The sequence below is a fragment of the Anomalospiza imberbis genome, chromosome 14 (genome assembly GCF_031753505.1).
Source record: "Anomalospiza imberbis isolate Cuckoo-Finch-1a 21T00152 chromosome 14, ASM3175350v1, whole genome shotgun sequence".
NCBI classification, from domain to species: Eukaryota; Metazoa; Chordata; class Aves; order Passeriformes; family Viduidae; genus Anomalospiza; species Anomalospiza imberbis.
This window is the reverse complement of record NC_089694.1, coordinates 6,824,155-6,842,646: the sequence shown is the minus strand read 5'-3', so window position 1 is coordinate 6,842,646 and position 18,492 is coordinate 6,824,155. Positions and strand designations below refer to the sequence as shown.

At 48.1% G+C, this 18,492-nt stretch overlaps 2 protein-coding genes across 5 annotated transcripts in view; one reads left to right on the top strand and one right to left on the bottom strand.

Annotated features, from left to right (window-relative positions):
• LOC137482412 (integrator complex subunit 6-like) overlaps positions 1-3,625 on the top strand; it is a 39,737-nt gene extending 36,112 nt beyond the window's left edge. For 2 of the 4 annotated variants that reach the window (XM_068204687.1, XM_068204686.1), the window contains 3 exons: positions 332-724; positions 2,093-2,186; positions 2,613-3,625. In XM_068204687.1, the coding sequence (XP_068060788.1) occupies positions 332-724; positions 2,093-2,186; positions 2,613-2,712 (587 nt within the window). In that variant the 3' untranslated portion in view covers positions 2,713-3,625. The remainder of the gene's footprint in view (positions 1-331; positions 725-2,092; positions 2,187-2,612) is intronic. The other 2 variants (XR_011004051.1, XR_011004050.1) reach the window with 2 other exon arrangements.
• Positions 3,626-15,194: 11,569 nt separating this feature from the next.
• On the bottom strand, positions 15,195-18,113 carry MMGT1 (membrane magnesium transporter 1). The gene is made up of 4 exons (XM_068204710.1): positions 17,979-18,113; positions 17,427-17,479; positions 16,481-16,584; positions 15,195-15,504 (listed from the first exon to the last, which is right to left on the bottom strand). The coding sequence occupies exons 1-4, from the start codon at positions 18,058-18,060 to the stop codon at positions 15,342-15,344; spliced, it is 402 nt and encodes a 133-aa protein (XP_068060811.1). The 5' UTR covers positions 18,061-18,113; the 3' UTR covers positions 15,195-15,341.
• Positions 18,114-18,492: the final 379 nt, after the last annotated feature.

The following is an 18,492-nucleotide window of genomic DNA, read 5'->3' as shown; positions in this document are numbered from 1 at the left end:
GAATTTTCATACCCATCTGTTGCAGCAAATGGAGTCAGAAGAAAACTCTGTTAGCTGGGTTTGGGGAAGAGAAGGAAGACATGAGTTTACTTAGGAGTTATGACATTGCACTAGGAATACAGAACATGGTGACTTCACAATAGTGATAGGAGATGCAACAGTCCAAAGGGGAAATACTCCCTTGGTCACATCCACAGTTGAACAAAAGTATTGGAGTGTTGTCCAGTGCTGTCAGATTGCTACACAGCACTTCAGACAAAAAGGATACAGAATTACTTCTGTTGGGTTCTTTTGAAGATGCACCAGTAAGATGTGTATTTTTCATTTGTAGATACCAGTAACAGTGTTGTCCAGGATGGCAATGGAGAGAAGAAAGCAGAAAATTGTCAGCCAATGGAGAAGCAAATTGATGGCTTACCTGTGCAGATGGCTCCTGTGGTTCCAGCTGCTGTGGGAGAGGATGAGATGTTACCCAACGACTTAGACTCCTTACCCGTTGAATTCAATTGTTTAAGTGAAGATGGGTTGGATCATAAACCTGGTACCAACGCACTTGTTCGAGGGCCTCTGAATTACAGTGTGAGTGGAGATGACCAAAAGCGGGCCATGGAGTCTACATCTGAATCTGTGCCAAATTCCTTTAAAATAACACCTACCATGTTGGAGGGAAGCAATGCTGACATCAAAATTAAAGTGATGAAAGAGGTTCGCAAACCTGGAAGAAGTAAGTTATTTGGGTTTCTTTATTTTAGTAGTACGTATTATATGTGGTGTGAGAGAGAAGACTTTTCCCGGAAGGAAGGAGCTGTTTTCAGTATACACACAGCTTCAGATTTTGAGCAATTTCTGGTTGCTCATAAATGAGCAATGGAGGGGCAAAAAGCGAGGAAATGCTGAGCTGAAGTTTAGACATGTGCTTGGGAGGTTGAGTGCCAAGTCACCCTATTTGCCCTGGAAGACAGGTTAACTGGTGTAAGAGGTGCCCTATGAAAGCAGCACCTTTCAGAGGTTTTGGTTTTGTTACCAGTGATCTAGTGACACTGAATACTCTGCCTTAGGCTGCACTGCTCCTGTGTACACAAAAAGTGTACTTGTTGCTCTGTGTCCATCAAAACTCCCTTTTGCAGGGCAAAGACACATCTCTGTAAGGGTGTGCATCTTGGAATATGCTTGGAAGGGAATAGTAACAGTTTATAGCAGAGTGATTTCTTTTTTTAAATTTTGTGAGACTAATTAGTGATGAAACACTAAAAGTTACAAACTCTTAAGAACTGAAGACTAAAAGCGACAGTCTGCAAAGTGGGCTCCTCCAGTTTTATACCAAATTCATGCCCAGTAAATGGTGATGCAGAGTAAAACTGTATTCACTGTGAGTCACCTGTCTTGCTGCAGAATTCAAGCAGTCATCAGAGAAAGAAGTTAAATTGTTGCGGCTTGAGTATGTAATCTTTTCAGAGGTTTGGCCATTTATGCTCCTTCTGCCTACTGCATCACTCTGAGCAGACTCTTGGTCACAGCACCATAAATGTATTCATACAGGGGTCAATTATGGGAAATAGTGAAACAATGCTGATTTTAAATTTGTTTCCAATTTAGTATGTCCAGTTTATTCTTTTGCAGTGGACATCTTTACCTTGTACCAATGGGACAGTCATATTGTGCTCACACTAAGGGTTGATAATTTGTCTTTCAAGAGATGTAATGGCAACCTCTGCTTTCAGAGACGATGGCTGCAGGCCAGATCAGGGTTTGGTGGCCCTGTGCATGTTAACTGTGATCATGGAAATGGGAGGCTTCTCTCTACCAGCCTGCATTTTCTGAGGATAAATGTTCCTACCTTCTGCTTTTTGAAGAGAACCTTAATCTTTGGTGCCACATTTGAATTCCCAGATCATCAGTATTCCTTTAAATTATTCTATGAGCTGTGTTCTGCTCATAAAGCTAGTACAGGTGTTTTTCTTGCCTTATGTATTTTATCATGCAGCAAGACATGAAACTGAGCTTTTTTTCATGTTTGGCTCTTGAGCTTTTCTGAAATTGTATCTGCAACATTCATTTTTAATACATGGTTGAATTTTTATCTCTTTCTTAGATTATGAAAAAATATTTTCTCTTCTTGAGGAGGTGCAAGGACCTATGGAAATTCAGAAGTATTTCATTGAATTTGCTATCAAGGAAGCAGCAAGGTTTGTATAGATAGAAATTATCAGAGTCGTAAATATAATATTAATTTAGATCGTGGTAGTAAATAATAAACCTTATCAGTGCTAGTTTCTGATTTTCTGTTTTGACATATTTAAATTTTAGTTGTTTTAGTGGTCAAACTACTGTTACATTTTTTGTAGTAAATGGTCTTTGCTTAAAGTTTACATATGAATTAGAGAGATAACAGGTTGTTCTTGAAGACCAATTCAAAATACAAGTGGGTTGAGGAGGGGCAGATGTATTAAATTAAATTTTCTAGCCATTCTAATGTCAGAAATAAAACAAGCTCTTCCCTACTGGAAACAGAGAGCCTCTGGTAATACGATTTGTCATGGCTGAATACTCTTGAGTTGTTCAACTGTATTTTTGGAAGAAGAAATTTATATTGTTCTCCCTCTCTTCTGTAGGTTTAAAAAACGGGTCTTAATACAACACTTAGAGAGAATACTAGAGGAACTAGATTTCACCAGCCCACCCAACAGAGTTAATCATGTCAACAGTAGATAATAATGTACCGGCCAGAGGAATGCGGACCAGGAACGAGTTTGCTGTGCCACAGAAGAGTGGAAGAGGATGTAGCTGCTGCCCTCACCATCTCGGCAGTCAAGTGATTTTACTGTCACAGTCTGAGAAGAAGCAGTGGAGCTTTAACTTTCAGAGCCTGATTCGGCAGAAGCTGGGCTATAACCTTAAGGATTTGCTATGAAAGGTGTGGCTTTTTCCTGTGGAGGGTGCTCTTTGCTCAACAGGCGGAAGAAAATAACCATTGCTGCCCCTCCTGCAGGTGATGAGAATTTACTCATTTGAACGCTGTCATTAGACATTTACGTGCTATAGGCAGCAGGTTGCACTAAAATGGGGCACTGTCAAATGCACACACTGTCTGCATCGTGGAGAGAGCCCGTGTGTTCCCAAAAAAACCCTCCCAGAAACACCTGCACTGGTAAAATTGCATGTTGCCACCACAGAGACAAGGGTCTTGTTCCCAAGAACTGCTAGCCATGCCTTTAAACTTGAGATTCAGTGTAGATTGAGAGTAAAGAAACTGCTATTGTGTTAATGAAAGCTAAAGACAGCCCTGTGACTGTTACCACCTGATGGTCACTAAACAATCTACCTCAGACTCTCTTCTGTTTTGTCTGCAGACATTATGAAAGTGCACCTGAGGCTTCCCAGGTCCCCGACTTCAGTTCTCTTTCATCCTGTGAGGAGGACGGAGATTCTTCAGGTGGCCTTGGCACACGCTGTGCTTTGGAAGCACTAAAAGGAAACGCTTTTAAAAACGTGTATTTTAATGTTCATACAAAAGAGATTATTTTGAACAGTATTGTTACCAGATCACTAATTTGATATTTTAACTGTATAAATTTTTTGGAACATATGTATATATAAAATAAACCATTTTATTAATTTTTAAGAAGTGCTAATCTGAGGAGTCTGTAGCGGGCAGCACAGTTGTCTGTTACCAGCAGACTGAGGATATTTTTGTAAAACCAGCTGAACCTGGTCTTTCACATCCTCAAACACAGCTTGTGGTGTTAGCTGCAGAATGTGTTTGTACCCTGGAGCAGCTGCCCAGGTGTCACTCAGCTTGGCCTCTGGGCTGCACATTTTTACTCAGTTTTGAGGGCCCTAAGTTCCAGTTTACCAAACTCTTGGTTACCTGAGCTGGTATCCTCTCCTCTGTTCCTCTTAACTATTTTGTCCAAAGGCAATTCCATATGTGACAGAACATGCAAAGAAGACTGAAGCTACCTGCGTATAATTTTTTTTTCTCTCTAAAGCAGTACCAGTAATGTACCAGTATGAAGTGGCTCTTGGGACGAGTGTGTATTTTCAGTTGTTTGCTCATAACCTCCTCTGATCCTCTAACAGCTTTCTTTAAAAGACAGGTTAAAGTTGTGCTCATGCTGACTTGTGCTCTTGGCCTCGTATAGGAAATATCCCAGGGATTCCAGTGCACTGGCCAGGCAGGGAAACAGATTCTCGTGGTGAGCCTGTGCTTCTCTGTTCCTGCTGGTATTTTTAGTACAGACCAGCCTGTGAGACATCTTTTCCATCCTCTCTGAAGCGGTGGCCTTGGTTTCCTTGAAGATGCAGTTTGACCATTGGAATGACACCAGTGAAATCCAAGAAGGAAATGGAATTCAAGAAGGAAATGAAATGCAGCAACAACAAATCTCTGTCACAGTGTATATGAATGAAGTGCCATAGGAGAAGGCATTACTATAAATGTGCCCTGATTCTTAGAAGTAACTTTTATTCATCTGTGCAGATGAATAAAAATGAATATCTGTTTTAAAACCCCACAAATACCTTGAAATGATACTAAGGGGGATTTACTCCTTCAAATTTCATATGGCAGCTGTTTGTCACTGTGATGGACATCCCATGCCAAGTGTTGGACTCTTCTAAGGGATTTTATTTGTGGAGGGTCAGATATACTGTGCATGCCTCGTTGTAAAATGGCCTGGTTAAATGCATCAAGTTGCATGTAATGTGCTATTCTTGAAGTAGTAGGTGATAAGAGGAGACAGCTTTCTTCCATATAGTTAATGGCTGTATAATTTTCATCACCGATTCCAGAGACACTCACTTGATCATTGTGTGTCTCAGCAGGGGCCATACTTTTAACTAGTGACCTTGGTAGTGTGTAAATCTGCTCTTTTGGTGGGATGTAGTTGACTGCCACATCAGCTGCAGGCAGCTGGTAACTTCCATGCACTCGTTTGGAATCTTGCACCTCAGAAACTACAAAATATTCAAGTGCAAGCAGTGGGAATTTCCCCCTACCTCACCATTACTTTATCTGAATAGATTGAATTCGGGTTAGAATATTTGAGCAGCAGAAACCATATAGTGAACTGGACATGAGTCTTCATAAGAAGGAAGGAAGGAAGATGTCTTCAGGGGTTGTGTCAGTGCAGAGATGAAGAAAAAGGAGCAACACCAGTTGATGGAGAGCGCACACAGCCCTGAATTGCACATGGAAGTTACTCATTTAGGAGGCAGAAAATGCTCCACAACTGGTTTAAGAAGATTCTTAATGGAGAGAATTCCTTGTGAGCCAGACCCCAGTGCTGGATGTGGGTGGGACATGCCTTGAACAGATCCAGTCCCAAGCTGTGCTGGCACTTCGTGGACAGCCAGGAGAGCCATGCTGGTGTCAGGCCTTGCCTTTCCTGGTATAGACCATAGCCCAGCAGCAAGAGCTGTGTCAGCAGGGCTGTGACCTGTGTGACAGGTGAGCCTCTCACAGCAGGAGTGTCCCTCAGCAAGGGCTCAAGAGAGAGGATGGGTCCACTGATGCATCCTGGAATTGGTGGAAGCCATTTGTGCTTTGCTCAAACTTAGATTTTTGAGCCCTTGTTTATATGTAAGGTTGGAATAATGTGGCAGAGTTGAATGTTAGGAAGCAGGGAAGAAATATGGCTCTGTGTTTCCTGTAAGGAGCATTGTTTAACAATCTGAATTAACAAATTTAGCACTTGCCTTCCTTGGGTTGGAAGGGTTGTGAGGTGCTTTGGAGTCTGGATACCTGTGTGAGTTCTGCTGCATCTGAGGGTTTTCTGACCCTCTCTTAACTAGGCCTCCTCAGTGCTTGTTGCCTTTATTTTTTCCCTTGTAGGCATCAAAGGTGTTTCCTCCTAAGCCATGTAGCTCCCAGGCTGGTCACTGTGCCAGGTGTCTGTTGGGTGCTGCTGTTCCCAGTTTGGGGGTGCAGTGCATTTATGGTGGGCACGTGTATTCTTGCCTGGGTTTAACCAGCATCAGAGAGTGATTGTCATCTTCCAAAATAGCAGCTGCAGAGGCTGTTACTGTGCTGTGGTCAAGCAATTGTATGTCTCCCTTTGCAGAAAACTGTAAAAAAAAAAAAATCCCCAGCCTATTTTTTGGGTTTTTTTTTTTTCATCTGGTAATTTTCTCCTGGTTCTTCCTCTAAACTGCCTGGCTGAAATGGCGGCAGTGTGGGCTGTTGGTTTCATTTCTTTTAGTCTGTTCTTTAGTATCTACTAAGAAACTTTGAATGGAAAAATACAAGAAGTGCATTACCTAACAGAAACAAACAGTTAAAAAAACCTGTAAAGCTCAATTACAGTGTTTCATACCAGCAACATGGCAACATCACACCTTTAGCAAATGGACTTGAGAGTGCTTGTCTTGAGAATGTGCAACCTAGTTAAGCAGAAAACAAGGCCAAAGACACTTCAGATCTGGCAGACAGGAGGCTTGGCAGAGATCTGAAGGAAGGATGTTAGTCACTGGAGTTAAAAGGAGCTGCTGCTTTCAGGTCTGCAAAAACAAGTTGAAGTCTATCCTAAGTGGAAAAGGAAAAAACTGGAGAAGAAGAATGCCTTGGGATTTAGCAAAAATCTGGCCTGCAGGAATTGTTAAACTGTATTCTAAATCTGAATCCTGAGATCATTTCAAGGAGGATAGACTAAACAAAAAATGTTGAACTTCCCTGAGATAATCCATTCAGTTGAGCTGCAACCTGGCTTGTTTCTTCACTGAAAGACTTGGCTTGGCTTTGGCATTGGTGTTTTTCTTCTCTCAGTCTGTGATGTGGTGTTGTCTTTTGGTAGTGGCTAAAGTAGCATGGCAGGAAAGCCCTGTGGTTGTCCATGGAGCTGGAAATGCAGACAGGGGCTGTGGGAAGAGTTGGTGGAAAAGGCAGGTGCTGCTTGTGTGCTGTGGGAAGTGGTTCAGCTTCACCTCTTCCATGTCAGAGCCTTCATTTTTCAAGTGCACAAGGTGCTTTTCAGGGCTGGGAGCGCAGATCTGATGCCTTGAGCAGCTGATTACTCAGAGTTCAGAGGATGAATGTGCCAAGGAAGGAGTTAAATTATTGTACAGACTTGTACAGCCTTTTGGTAAATGCTGGAGGACGCTTCCATAGGCAGTGGAAGAACTGAGCTGCACATGCCTTCACCCACACAGCTTTGCCAGGAATGGGGACTGCTGGTACCATGTAAGGAAAATTGCCCTTCACCAGGAGCTGGGAAGTGCTTAAAGCAGCTGTGTATTTATTCGGAGTCTGAGCTCGGGATGAAGCTCTCAAACAAATTTTATTGAAGTCCAGAAGAATAGTATGGCCTGGGAAAGGTGGTGGAATGGAAACCTCAGATTTTTGCTGGAGATCTGATGTTTTGGAGAGCTTGGGGAAGTCTTATCTTTACATCTGCAGTGGGAATTTGATGGCTGTTTCCTAGTCCTGGACCATCTCCAGCTGCAATGGAAGTAGCTGCATCCTTGGCATTTGTGTATGCTTGCTGTCATCTCCATCACTGTCACTCCTGTAATGCAAACAGTCTTGCATAATGTCCCTTACAATACTGGACACCTCTGGTAATTTGCTGTATCCCAGAGCTCCACTCGCCACTGCTAAGCAGCAGGTAGGAGGGACAGAGCTTTTTGGGAATGATCCCCATGGTGTGTGCTCATTTACAAAGTACTTAGAGCCCTGCAGGATGCTGAACAGGAGGAGAGGGTTATAAAGCATTTTGGTGGTTACTAGGGCAAAGCTCTTCTTGCGTGGTCAGCCTGTTTCTTGTCATTTACTCCAGAGCAGGTGTATATTTTAATGTTAAAATAAATTGTATTTGTAAGTATTTAATATATAGAATATATCAAAGAGATTCAGTCTTTTGAAAAGGATGGAGATGGGAGACTTCTCCCCTTGCTTCATCTTGCAGCTGTGACCCATGTGCTTGTGCAGAGGTGGCCCTTGCAGAGAAGGATGCTGGGCTGTGCTCAGGTTTTCCACAGGGAGGGGCTGCTCTGGAACCATCTCTGGTGTTGGATCAGTGGCAAAAGGCAGGTGTAGCTGATGTTTGCTGGGTTTGTGGAAATGTACTTACTGTTCCTTGAGGTGGTGGTAGCAGTGTGAGCAGTTCCTGTCTGGGCACAGCTTTGGGAGCTGAGGAAGCTGTCGGGGTATCTGGGGTTTGAGCAGCCACGGGTCTGGTCAGGGCACGCTGCTGAAGTGGCTGCCTGATCCCTTGGCAGTGGGTGTCTCAATGATCAAGGGTGCTTTCCTAAGCAGGACAGAAATAAAAATGAGCCCTGTTCCCCAAGACTAGAAAGCGATTAAAAAAAAAGGCATTTTGCTGATTGCAGATGATTATAATGCAGCTGTTCGACAGTGACATCCCAGCCATGGAAAAAAAACATTGATTCTTTGAGCTGTTTTCCAGTCTGCACAGCATATTAAAACCCTTCATGCACAGCTGGCACATTTAACTTTGATTATGTTGTTGAAGTGACTGATCTGAGAGCAGCCTGGATCCCAGTTGCTTGCAGAATTTGAAAATAAGATTGTTCCAATTCATCTGCAGTTGGTTATTTTGGAAGAGAGACAAGCTATCTTGAGCACTTTTAGGGCTGCTAATTAAAGTCTTGTGGCTCTCCTCTGAGAGTGTCTTTAAAGATGGATGGAGGGACTTGCCCAAGGTCATATAGTGTGTCACTGACAAAGATGATTATAAAATCTGTGCCCTAATTTGGTCTTGCACGCTTGCATTATTTCCCTGGTGTGGACAATCCCACCACAAACCACCACACTGGCTGCTGGGCTCTTGTACGTGTCAGTGGGTTCCTTCCTCCCTGTGCTCTCCCACCTGCCGGCTGGGTCTGGCACGGGAGCAGCGTGAGGTGGAGGAAGGACAGGCTCCCTACTGCTTCCCCATAGAGGTGGCTGCAGTGAGTGCCCTTTGGCTGGAAAAAAGCAGGAGCTTGGAAAGGAAGGTAGGAGGACTGCAGAGAAGCTGCCCACGCTTTTTGGCATTTGTGGTGGTATTGCCTCTTTGTTAGAGTTTGGTTTCTGACCTGAGCTGCTCCAGCACCTTTCCTTTCCCAGCTCAGTGGAAGCGCATTCTGAAATTCTGCTAGCATCTGTGGGTTCAGGGCTCCTCCCTCTGCATACACAGAACTTAGAAGCTGCTATCCAAAACGATCATTAGTGGAAAAAGAGACGGTGGGGGACTCGGGAGCTCTGGAAGAGGCTGTTGTAAGTGTATCACATCCATCAAACCCTCCCTGGAGTTCTGTCAGAGAACAGGAATGCCAGGGGCTGGATGTGGGCAGGACGTGCTGGGGCTCGGTGAGCTGGGAAGGCTCTCACCGAGCTGCTGCTGCGGCAGTGCCTGCGGCTTCCAGCAGGTGAAACCGGGTCAGAGCGACTCCTGGGAACTCTGTGAATTCCCCCGGGAAAGGCAGTTACTGGCGAGTCACGGCCCAGGCTGCAGTGGGAAGGTTGCTGGATAATAGCTTGAGCGATGGTGGTGGCTTTTCTTCACACATCAGGACCCTGAGGAGGCTCTGACCTCGTGGGGCAGCTGAAAGCTGTTTTTTTGTCTGGGTTCCAGGCAGCCAAAGCTGAATTCCTGCAAATGTAGATACAGCAGGCCCTCCTTCCCAGGGTATGCCTTGCACCCCTGGACCTGGTGTACCCACTGTTGAAGGGAGAAGGGGTTGTCAGGGTAAGGACATGAAAGGGACAGCTCTCGCTATGATAGGAAAGCAGAAAGAGGTTGAAAACCTTTCCCTGTGGATGTTCAGGCGCGAGGTGGGGGCTCCTCTGCGGGATTGACCAGCGGTGAGTTTGGGAGGTTGGTGCTGTGCTCAGTGCGAGGCTGGCGTGGGGCCCTGCGAGGCGTTTTGTGCTGATGGAGTGCTCTGCTCTGTCTGGAGCTCATCTGTCGTGACTCACTTCTTATTTCACTGCTCCTGTTTTGACTTGCACTTCATCTCTGTGGAGCGTCCCGCTGCTCTGCTCCCGGAGTGTGGTGGGGTTTGAGCCTCAGGTCTGCCCCTTTCAAGCTCTGCAGCTGCTGCCTGAGCACAAGAAGCAAAGGCAGAGGAGAAAGTGCCGTGAGACTCCCCTGCTCACTGCTCCCATGCTGGGAGGCAGCTCAGGCTGTTTCCATGGTTGTCCTCCCTGCCAGCCCAAGGCAGCAGCACGGCCATGGCCACGCTTGACCACCACCAGACCGGGGTTTTCAACCAGCCCTGGTGCATCCTGTAGCACATGTGGGTCCCTCCCATGGGAGATGAACGTGGGCCTCACTCTGCTGTGGATTTTCCTCTGTGATCTGAAGCTGCTGTATTTAAACATGTATGGAAGGAAGAGCTGGTTCCAGCTTCAGAGTGGTGGTGGTGACTTTGAAACGGTGCCACCGTCCCCAGGGTTCCTCAGCAGAGATCTGTGTGTGACAGGAGGCTGTAGAGCAGCATGGTGGCCATGGGCAAGGAGGGGGCATTATTGGACCCCTTCTCTCCCCACTCCATGTGCATTGCATTGTGCTGGGGAGGTGGTGCCTCGCTGGGGGCTCACCCAGGCCTGTGGGTGCCTTGGAGGCTTCAGTAATGGCCCAGGGAGTGACAGCCTGGTGTGGATGTGGGCAACAGGAGGCCCTCTGGGGACTGCCTGCCAAACTGGCCACTCCAAAACTGCTTTGGGCTGCGTCCTGCTTTGTGCACTTCTGCTTCAGCCTTTGCTGTGCACAGAGGATGCTCCTCCTGCATCCTGCACTGGAACACAGACCTGGGGCAGGGATTCTGGCTCCAGGGACATCAGCACTGGCCTTTTGTGGCTGGCGCTGAACTGCTCTAAAATACACCGAAGAAATACCTTGGGGGAAGAGGGGAACATTTTCTTTCCTTCTATTATTTTTTTTTTCTGAAATGCAAAGTGAAGTGCCCCTGCAGCACGGCCTCCCTCCGGCAGATCCCGGGGAAACTGGTTCAGCCAGCACCAGTCTGGGCAGGGAGGGCACTGCCAGTGCAGGGTGCTGTGCCTGGCAGCACTGGGGTATGAACTGGGAATAAACATCCACATCTCTCCGTGTGGGGGGCTGTGTGTTCCCCAGGACCACTGGCATAGGGTGAGCCATTGATAATCCAAATGTCACCTTTTATTTATTTTTTTTCATCTCCCTTCCTATTAAAATGGCCTGGGAAGCTGTGACACCACACTGCCTGGGTCCCTGCCAAGGAGCCCTGGGGCTTGTGTTCCTGCTCACGCTGCCAGACTCCCAGCTGCCTTGCTGCTCTGTGAACTCCCATTTGCCTTTCTTGGCTGGAAAAAGGATTAAGTTAGCAGGACAGGAAAATTAATTAGCTGCCATTTTAAGGATGTAGCTTTCGTCGCAGTCCGAAGTGTTTTGAAATGGCATTGTGTCACTGAGACCAAGCTGGGGTTGATTAAAAGGCTTTTACCTGCCGGAATATCAGATTTATTTCTGCCAGGGTTCTGCCCCTGGTGATTATGGCTTCAAGGTGAGCCTCAAGGCCAAATCCAAGGAGTGTTTTGCCTTCGCTGTTAGTGCTGGCTGTGGAAAGCTGGTACCAAAGTCTTTTCAGCTTGTTTAACATTCAAAATAGCCTTGCTTTGCCCTTCCCCTCTGCAGGCAGCCTGCCAGTCTGGCACAGCATGGCTGGGACAGCAGGGAACTGCAGAGCTGCAGCTTCCCTGCCTGGCTGGGGGCCTTCCCACAGGGAGCCCGGGGGCAGCGCCGTGGCCCCGGATGCTGCGGGTGAGCCGCAGCCTTCCCGAGTTGTCCGCTGGAAAACCGCTGCTGTTGGTGCAGGTGGCAAAAGGGAGCAGAAATGGTGCCACTCTTGGTGGGGGGCTGTATCCAGGTGGAGGATGTCCCCGCAGTAATGTCCTTGCTGAAGGTGTCAGAGGTGGAGAAGGGCGGATCTGCTGCAGTGTGGTGAAGTGTGAGAGAACCTGAACCATGGGAAGCGAGTGATAAGGAAGCCAAAAATCATTTTAGGGTTAGAAAGTAATAGTCCTTCCCTGCTTTCTTCAGCAAGGGGGACTGTGGGTGCTCCACAGCACCTGGAAGGGGCCATGAGCTGCCAGCTTTCCCGAGAATGCTGTGCTCCACTTTGGGCAGCACTGGGGACATGGGACCAGACTGCAGCGATGGCTCTGTCTGGGGCATGCAGAGGGGACACATCAGCTGTGTGACCAGGGAGGATTTCCACACATGGTGCTGCAGTTCAGCCCTCACTGACCTCTAGAATAAGCGCTTCTGCCAGCTGCACTCCCATTCCAGCCTCACAGTGACCAAACTCTGACACAAACCGTGGTCCCCATTCCCCACCTGCAAGGGTGTAAATGACTGCTGCCCTCCTTAGCAATTCCCCACTGAGCTCTCACTGCAATAGTTCAAAAACCCAGCAAAATTAATGCAGATTAAACCTGCTACTTCAGCAATGAATGGAAATTACCAGCACATATTTTTTATTTCACTATTTAATGTAGTAGAAATATCACGGCTTGTAGCCAAAGCAATTCAAGATGTGACGGCTGTAAATGTGCATTGGGTGAGGCTGGAAACTCTCCAGTCTAATTCAAGAAACTCTTGGCTCAACTCTTGCTTTGCTTTTGAAGAAGAGAAGCTCATCCGTGAAGAGCCCCATGCTGCAAGGTAAGCAGGAGGTGGCTTTGGGAGCTGGTTAAGGTACCCCTTCCCAAAACACCAGCTTTATTGGTGTTTTCCCCTTGTAGGCTGTGCTGGGTGCAGAACTGCAGCAGCACAGAAAGCAGATGAGGGGCGAGTCTGCTGCTCTCTCTGGTGCAATCCTGATGGATGCTGTAGTTGAGCAAACTCTTCCAGTGCTTTGCTAACTTTTCAACCTCCCCCAGTGGAAAAGCAGGGCAAGGAGTGAAAAGTGATCTTGCTCAAGCCCAGGATTTTAACTATCACCAGCCCTGGGAGCAGCCCGAGTGTTTCCCCCAGTGACTGTTGCAACACCAGACCTTGCAGGAGCCTGTCCCGTGGGCTGGCAGGGTAGATTAGCACACGGTAGAAAAGCCTTTACTGTGGTTAAACTGAAGACAGAAAATATGTCAGCTCTGCCAGAGAGGATGACGAGGAGCCTCAAAGGCAAGCAGATCCCCAGGCTGGTAATATTTCCCTCCCAAGTGTTTTACTCAGCTACTTGCAGCTATTTTGATCCCCCTTTCTGATCTTATCTCCCAGTAATGAACACCAGGCCAGACAGCACTCTCATATAGAGCTGCTATAATTAAGGCAGTCACTTTTAAACAGTCACTCAACAGGGATTTACTGCAGGATGGTCAGAAATAAACAAACAAACAAACACTTTAAGGATATCAATTTTTATTTGACATTGTGAGATCAATAAGAAAAAATAATTTGTACAGCTTTGTGGTAGAACCGCTGCTGCTGCAGAGTGAGGCTACTCCTCATGAGAAGGGCCTTGAGGCAGCCCCAGGGGGCTCCCAGCAGGACCTGCTCTGAGCAGCAGGGGCTGTTCTCCACCTCCCTGTCCCAGCAGCACCTCACACCTCGGGCAGGTCCCTGTAGCCTTCCAGCACTAAAGGGGCTTCTCAGACGTTCTGCGTGAGCAGCTCTGCTCCAAGGCCCTCTGCAAAGGGCTCATTGCAACCACGGCTGCAGAACCTGTCTACAGCAGTGGTTACTGAGCTCCTGCTGTGCTTCTCCCTCCCTCTGCCAATTCTGTCTCTCCTCTGCCCCACAAGGTCACCTGGCCCGTGTTCAGCCTCCCCTCGGTGCAGCAGCAGCTGCACAGCAGCCCTGTTCCCCCAGGGAACAGCTCTGTCCGCAGTGGAGGGATGACCCACTACTATTTCCGAGGCCTTTGGTGCTGGCAGGAGCTGCTTTGTGACACCAGCAAGAGGAGAACCAGGACACTTTAGGAACTAATCCTGCAGCTCAGATGCTTTCAGCTGGCAGAGTAACCCTTTCTAATCAAACCCAGATGCTTAAGAGTGATTGTAGAGCAGCAGCCACGGATATTGCTCGAGCACAGGGGCACCCACTCCATAGGACGGGCAGAGCTAGAAAAAGAGACTTCGGTTTACACAGTATTTTTGCCAAGCTTTTTGCTTTTGACAGTTCTTAACAGTTTAAAAAAATACCAAACACAATTCAACAGATGCCAGGACAAAAGGCTGAGTTTCCACTGTGCCAGTGAAACATCCTCCAACCAGCCCAAATTCTCACTGGCCCCACCAGTATCTCGACCTACCCTCCCTCTGCTGTGTCAGGGAGGTGAAAAACCAGACCGAGAGAGATTTTAGTATTGATTCAGCCCCTGAGGGGAGATAAGAATTTAGACATAAGTAAGAGTTAAGGACTGTATGATCAGTTCTAATACATAAAATCAAGACAGTAATATTAAATCAATGAGGGGCTTAGCTGGAAAAATCAAGGTGAAAGGCTCTGTTGGCAGAAAAGGGGTTGCTGTCCTGGATTAGTGCCAGCAAACAGAGCAAGCTGCTAGACCCTACCCCTGGATCACTCACAGAAGGGACATTTTTTACTGATACTTGAATACAAAGATGACTTGGAGGTTGTACCTGGTGCCAACACCATGTTCAGCACGTACACAACGTTCAGCATTCCCCGGTTCACAGCCGGAGCACGCGGAGTGTGGCAGATGAGCTGAGCTGCCTCCCCGACACGAGCACCGACGCACAGCCACAGCCCAGGCAACCCGGGGCAACTCACATGAAACAAAGGAGGGCAACGAGGAAATAACGTGGTAGTGAAAAACCAGGAAAAAAAGAATAACCCTTCACACAACTGTTTTTCAGCATTATAAAACAATAAAAATGAAAGCAATCTCTTTGACTCCCCCTGCCACCCTGTGCTGGTGTCCCACAGGCATTCCAGGATCAGGTGCTGCCCCTTTTCCTGCTGTTCAGTGATGCAGTGCACACAGCATTTCTGAGGGGATCCATAGACTGTAGTGCAAGCAAACTGAGAAAATAAATACGCTCAAATATTCCCTCCTGTCAAAGAACATCAGTTGCAGGAACAACTAGCTTGCTTTTTGTTTTAACTGAAGTTAGGTTAGCTGCAACTCGTTTTAATATCTGAAACTTTGAAGATGTGTTTCACAGCATAACTGTAGAATTTACACTGCATTGCCAATCCACAATTCAGTCACTCTCATTAACAGTGTACAAAGAAGGTCATTAGTTGATATATATATATTTATATATATATATATATATATTATAAAGTCTGGAAGATCAATATAAATACTGCTCCAGAAATTAAAAAAGTGTTTACATCCCCGACTTGAATATTACATCTCAGTGTCCTGGGTTACTGGTATCATCTGTAAAAGTCTTAGCGGCGCAGAGGTTCAAGTTTTCGAAATTTCAGTGCCGAGCTGGATGACAAAGCATCTTGGTTTGAAGAAGAATTCACTGTGTCTGGGGACTGGAACAATACTCTACCACGATGATTAAATACATAAAAAGACGGATGGTTCCTTAATGTGTCAAATGTCCTTCAAAATAAATGCAAAAAGCCAAGGTTAATACTCTTTCAGAGCAGGGAGTTTAGAACAGTCAGTCTGGGCCGTATCGACTTTAGACACGAAAATACAAGTTTTCACTCCAAACTCTTGCTTGCTTTTAAGTTTCCTAAACTAAACCAATGAGGAAATACACAGTTGTGAAAAAGACCACAAGATGTCCACGTCACCAACTTCCCTTTCCTTTCTGGAGCTCAGGGGCAGCCTGTGGATGCTGCTGCAGACACACACATGCCAGCCTTTGTTCAGCTCTCACTTGTGTTAACACCCTGATGATGCTCAGCTTTCCACCCCCCTGGGAGCCTCACGCTAAAGGCTTTAGGTGAACACACTGAAATACAATTGTGGCAACTTTTTCACTTCCCATACTCCCCTGTGGTTTTGGAAATGGCCAGAGAGGCAACGTCTGCCCATCCAATTTCCTGTCAGAATCACAGAATATTCTGAGGAGGAAGGGAGCCACAAGGATCATTGAGTCAGCTCCAAAGTGAACGGCTCATAAAGCAGTTGAACCTAGAACCCTGGCATGCTCTAACCAACTCTCCTCTTCAAAATCTTGGTCCAAAATCCCTTGTTTTCTTAAAGTCTGACAGATGTCCTGCCTTGAATATAACTGTGTGAGACTCAAGTGACTCAGACTTGCAGTCTGAGACCATGTCAAGACAGCAGGTGGTGATTCCTGAGCTCTGCTTCCCACCTGCACATTTCATTCCTCTACCAAGTCTGCACAGCAGGATTTCAGATGAGGAAAAGCAAGAAGTTTATTTGATTTCTGCCTGTTATCTACTTCTCCCTAAAACTCAAGACATTGCTGGCTTTTGCAAGTGTGGCTGTTCCCCTTGGGTAACTGCCTACAGCATGCATTGAAGGACTGAGCTTAAGATGAGTGATTTCAGTTTGTACAGAGAAGCAGATACCGGTGTGCACAAAAAGAAGAAATAAAACATACTTATTTTTGAGTTCTGAAGTGGCATCCATGTCTTTAAACTCTCCTGCAATATGTGCTATCCCATAGCAGGTGACTGCAAAGGCCAGCAGAGTCTGCAGGACTATCTGCAACAGAGGGAGCACAGTGCAACACGCACATTATCCAGTGTTCTGCACATTTACCAAAACATCTCAGCTGCCACACAGTATCTCTGGTGCTTTTCATCCAGAGACAGCAAACAGAGGTGAGCAATCCAGCAGTGGGGAAACTGAAGCATGGGAGAATTAAAATTCTCTCCCATTTGCACAGCAGGGCTCCAGCTGCCCCAGCACAGGTCTGGGTTGCACCAACTGAATCGACTCACACGGCTTCTCAGCAAGAGCCTGAGACCAAACACTGCGTTCTGTGCTCTCCAGGACCCAAATTCCTGCCAGGAACACTGTGGAGCCCTGGGCCAGGCACTGTGCCTGGCTCTCCTGGGCACCTGATCTCCCTGCCCTTCTGATTAAGGAGAGAGGGAACAGAGAACTGAAGTGGAAATTTGAAAAGCAAGCAAATAAAGCAAATAAAAGCTCCCTTCCTGAAGCAGGTTGTTCTGGGATGAAATAGCCCCACTGGATAAACATATGTCAGCCACCCAGAGCCAGAGGGTGCAGGACGTTTATGCTGCAAAGGAGGTGATGGATGCACAAGCTCTCTGAGCTACATTCAGGGAATCCCAGACAAGATGCTCCAGGGTAGTTCTAGAAGACAGGGAGGTCTGGATCTGCGGTTTGGTTTCACTGACAACTACAACATGCTCAGGAAGTTGGGATGAAAAGTGTGGTTCTTTTTGACAGTGCCAGCTCCAGTGAAAGTGCAGCTTAAAAACTACTTTATCCTTTATGCTTCCTAGCACATTAAAAGGAAGCAATTGAGAGACTGAACCACCCCACAGTTACACCCTTCACACACTGCAAAAACTTACATCTATGGGCAACGTTTCATCTTCCTTTTCTGTCAGCCTCATGTAAGAACGATCTACAAAACAGAAACACACGCGCGCATCAAGCACTCTGTGCACGCAAATAAACAGCCCGGCAACACGAACCCCCAGAGAATCGGCTGCAGAACCACGCGTCAGCCCGACCCTCCCCGGGCAGCTGGGCCGCCCCTGCTGCCGCTGCTCCGCAGCACGGCCGGGCCTAGCGCAGGCAGCCGGGAGGGAGGCGGCGGCACGGCACAGGCCCGGCTGAAGCCGCGACCCGGCGGGCGGCAGCTCCCCCTTCCCACGCTTCCTTCTTCCGTCCCTTCCCGGCTGCCGCGGCGCCCGCACGGGGCGAGCCCCGCGCCCCTCCCGGAAGCTCGGCCCTCCCGCAGCCCGGCCCCACGGGCAGGGCCGGCCCCGCCGGCGGGCTCGCGGCTGAGCACGATGATGATGCCGGCCCGGCCCGGCCCCCGCCCCGGGCGCTCCCCGTCGGCCGCGCGGGGGTGCCGGTGCCCCGGGGCGCCCCGGCGCGCCGCCCCGGCGGTGACTCACGCTGCGCCGCCGAGAAGGCCGCGTGTGCCAGGGCGAACAGGCCGAGCCCCACCAGCCCCTTCCACACCGACCCCGCCGCCATAGCCGCCCGCCGCCGCCAGGGCGATCGGCGCGCGATGATGGCGTCACCGAGGGGGCGGGGCCAGGCCGCGCCCCGGGAGAGCGGCGGGCAGGGGGCGTGGCGTCAGCGGCAGGGGGCGGGGCCAGGCCGCCGCTTTCCCACGCGGGGCCATTGATAAAATGCGAGGCGGTGCGTGGACCCCGGAGCCAGGGATGGTTCTGGGGGGCGGCTGAGGGAGAAGGGGCCCATGGACCCCCCGAACAGGCCCCTTCCCTCCACCGGGCCAGGCCGGATCCCTTCCAGCCGAAAACAGAGCGTAGGGCCAGTGGTGCCCGAGTTAATTCCCACTTTCCACGTGTTTAACCTCAAAGCTTGAGAAACCGGTGGAAGCAAAAACGGGGCAAAGGGATGCACACAACACGTGCGGGAGGGACGCCCCTGGCTGAGCCAGGC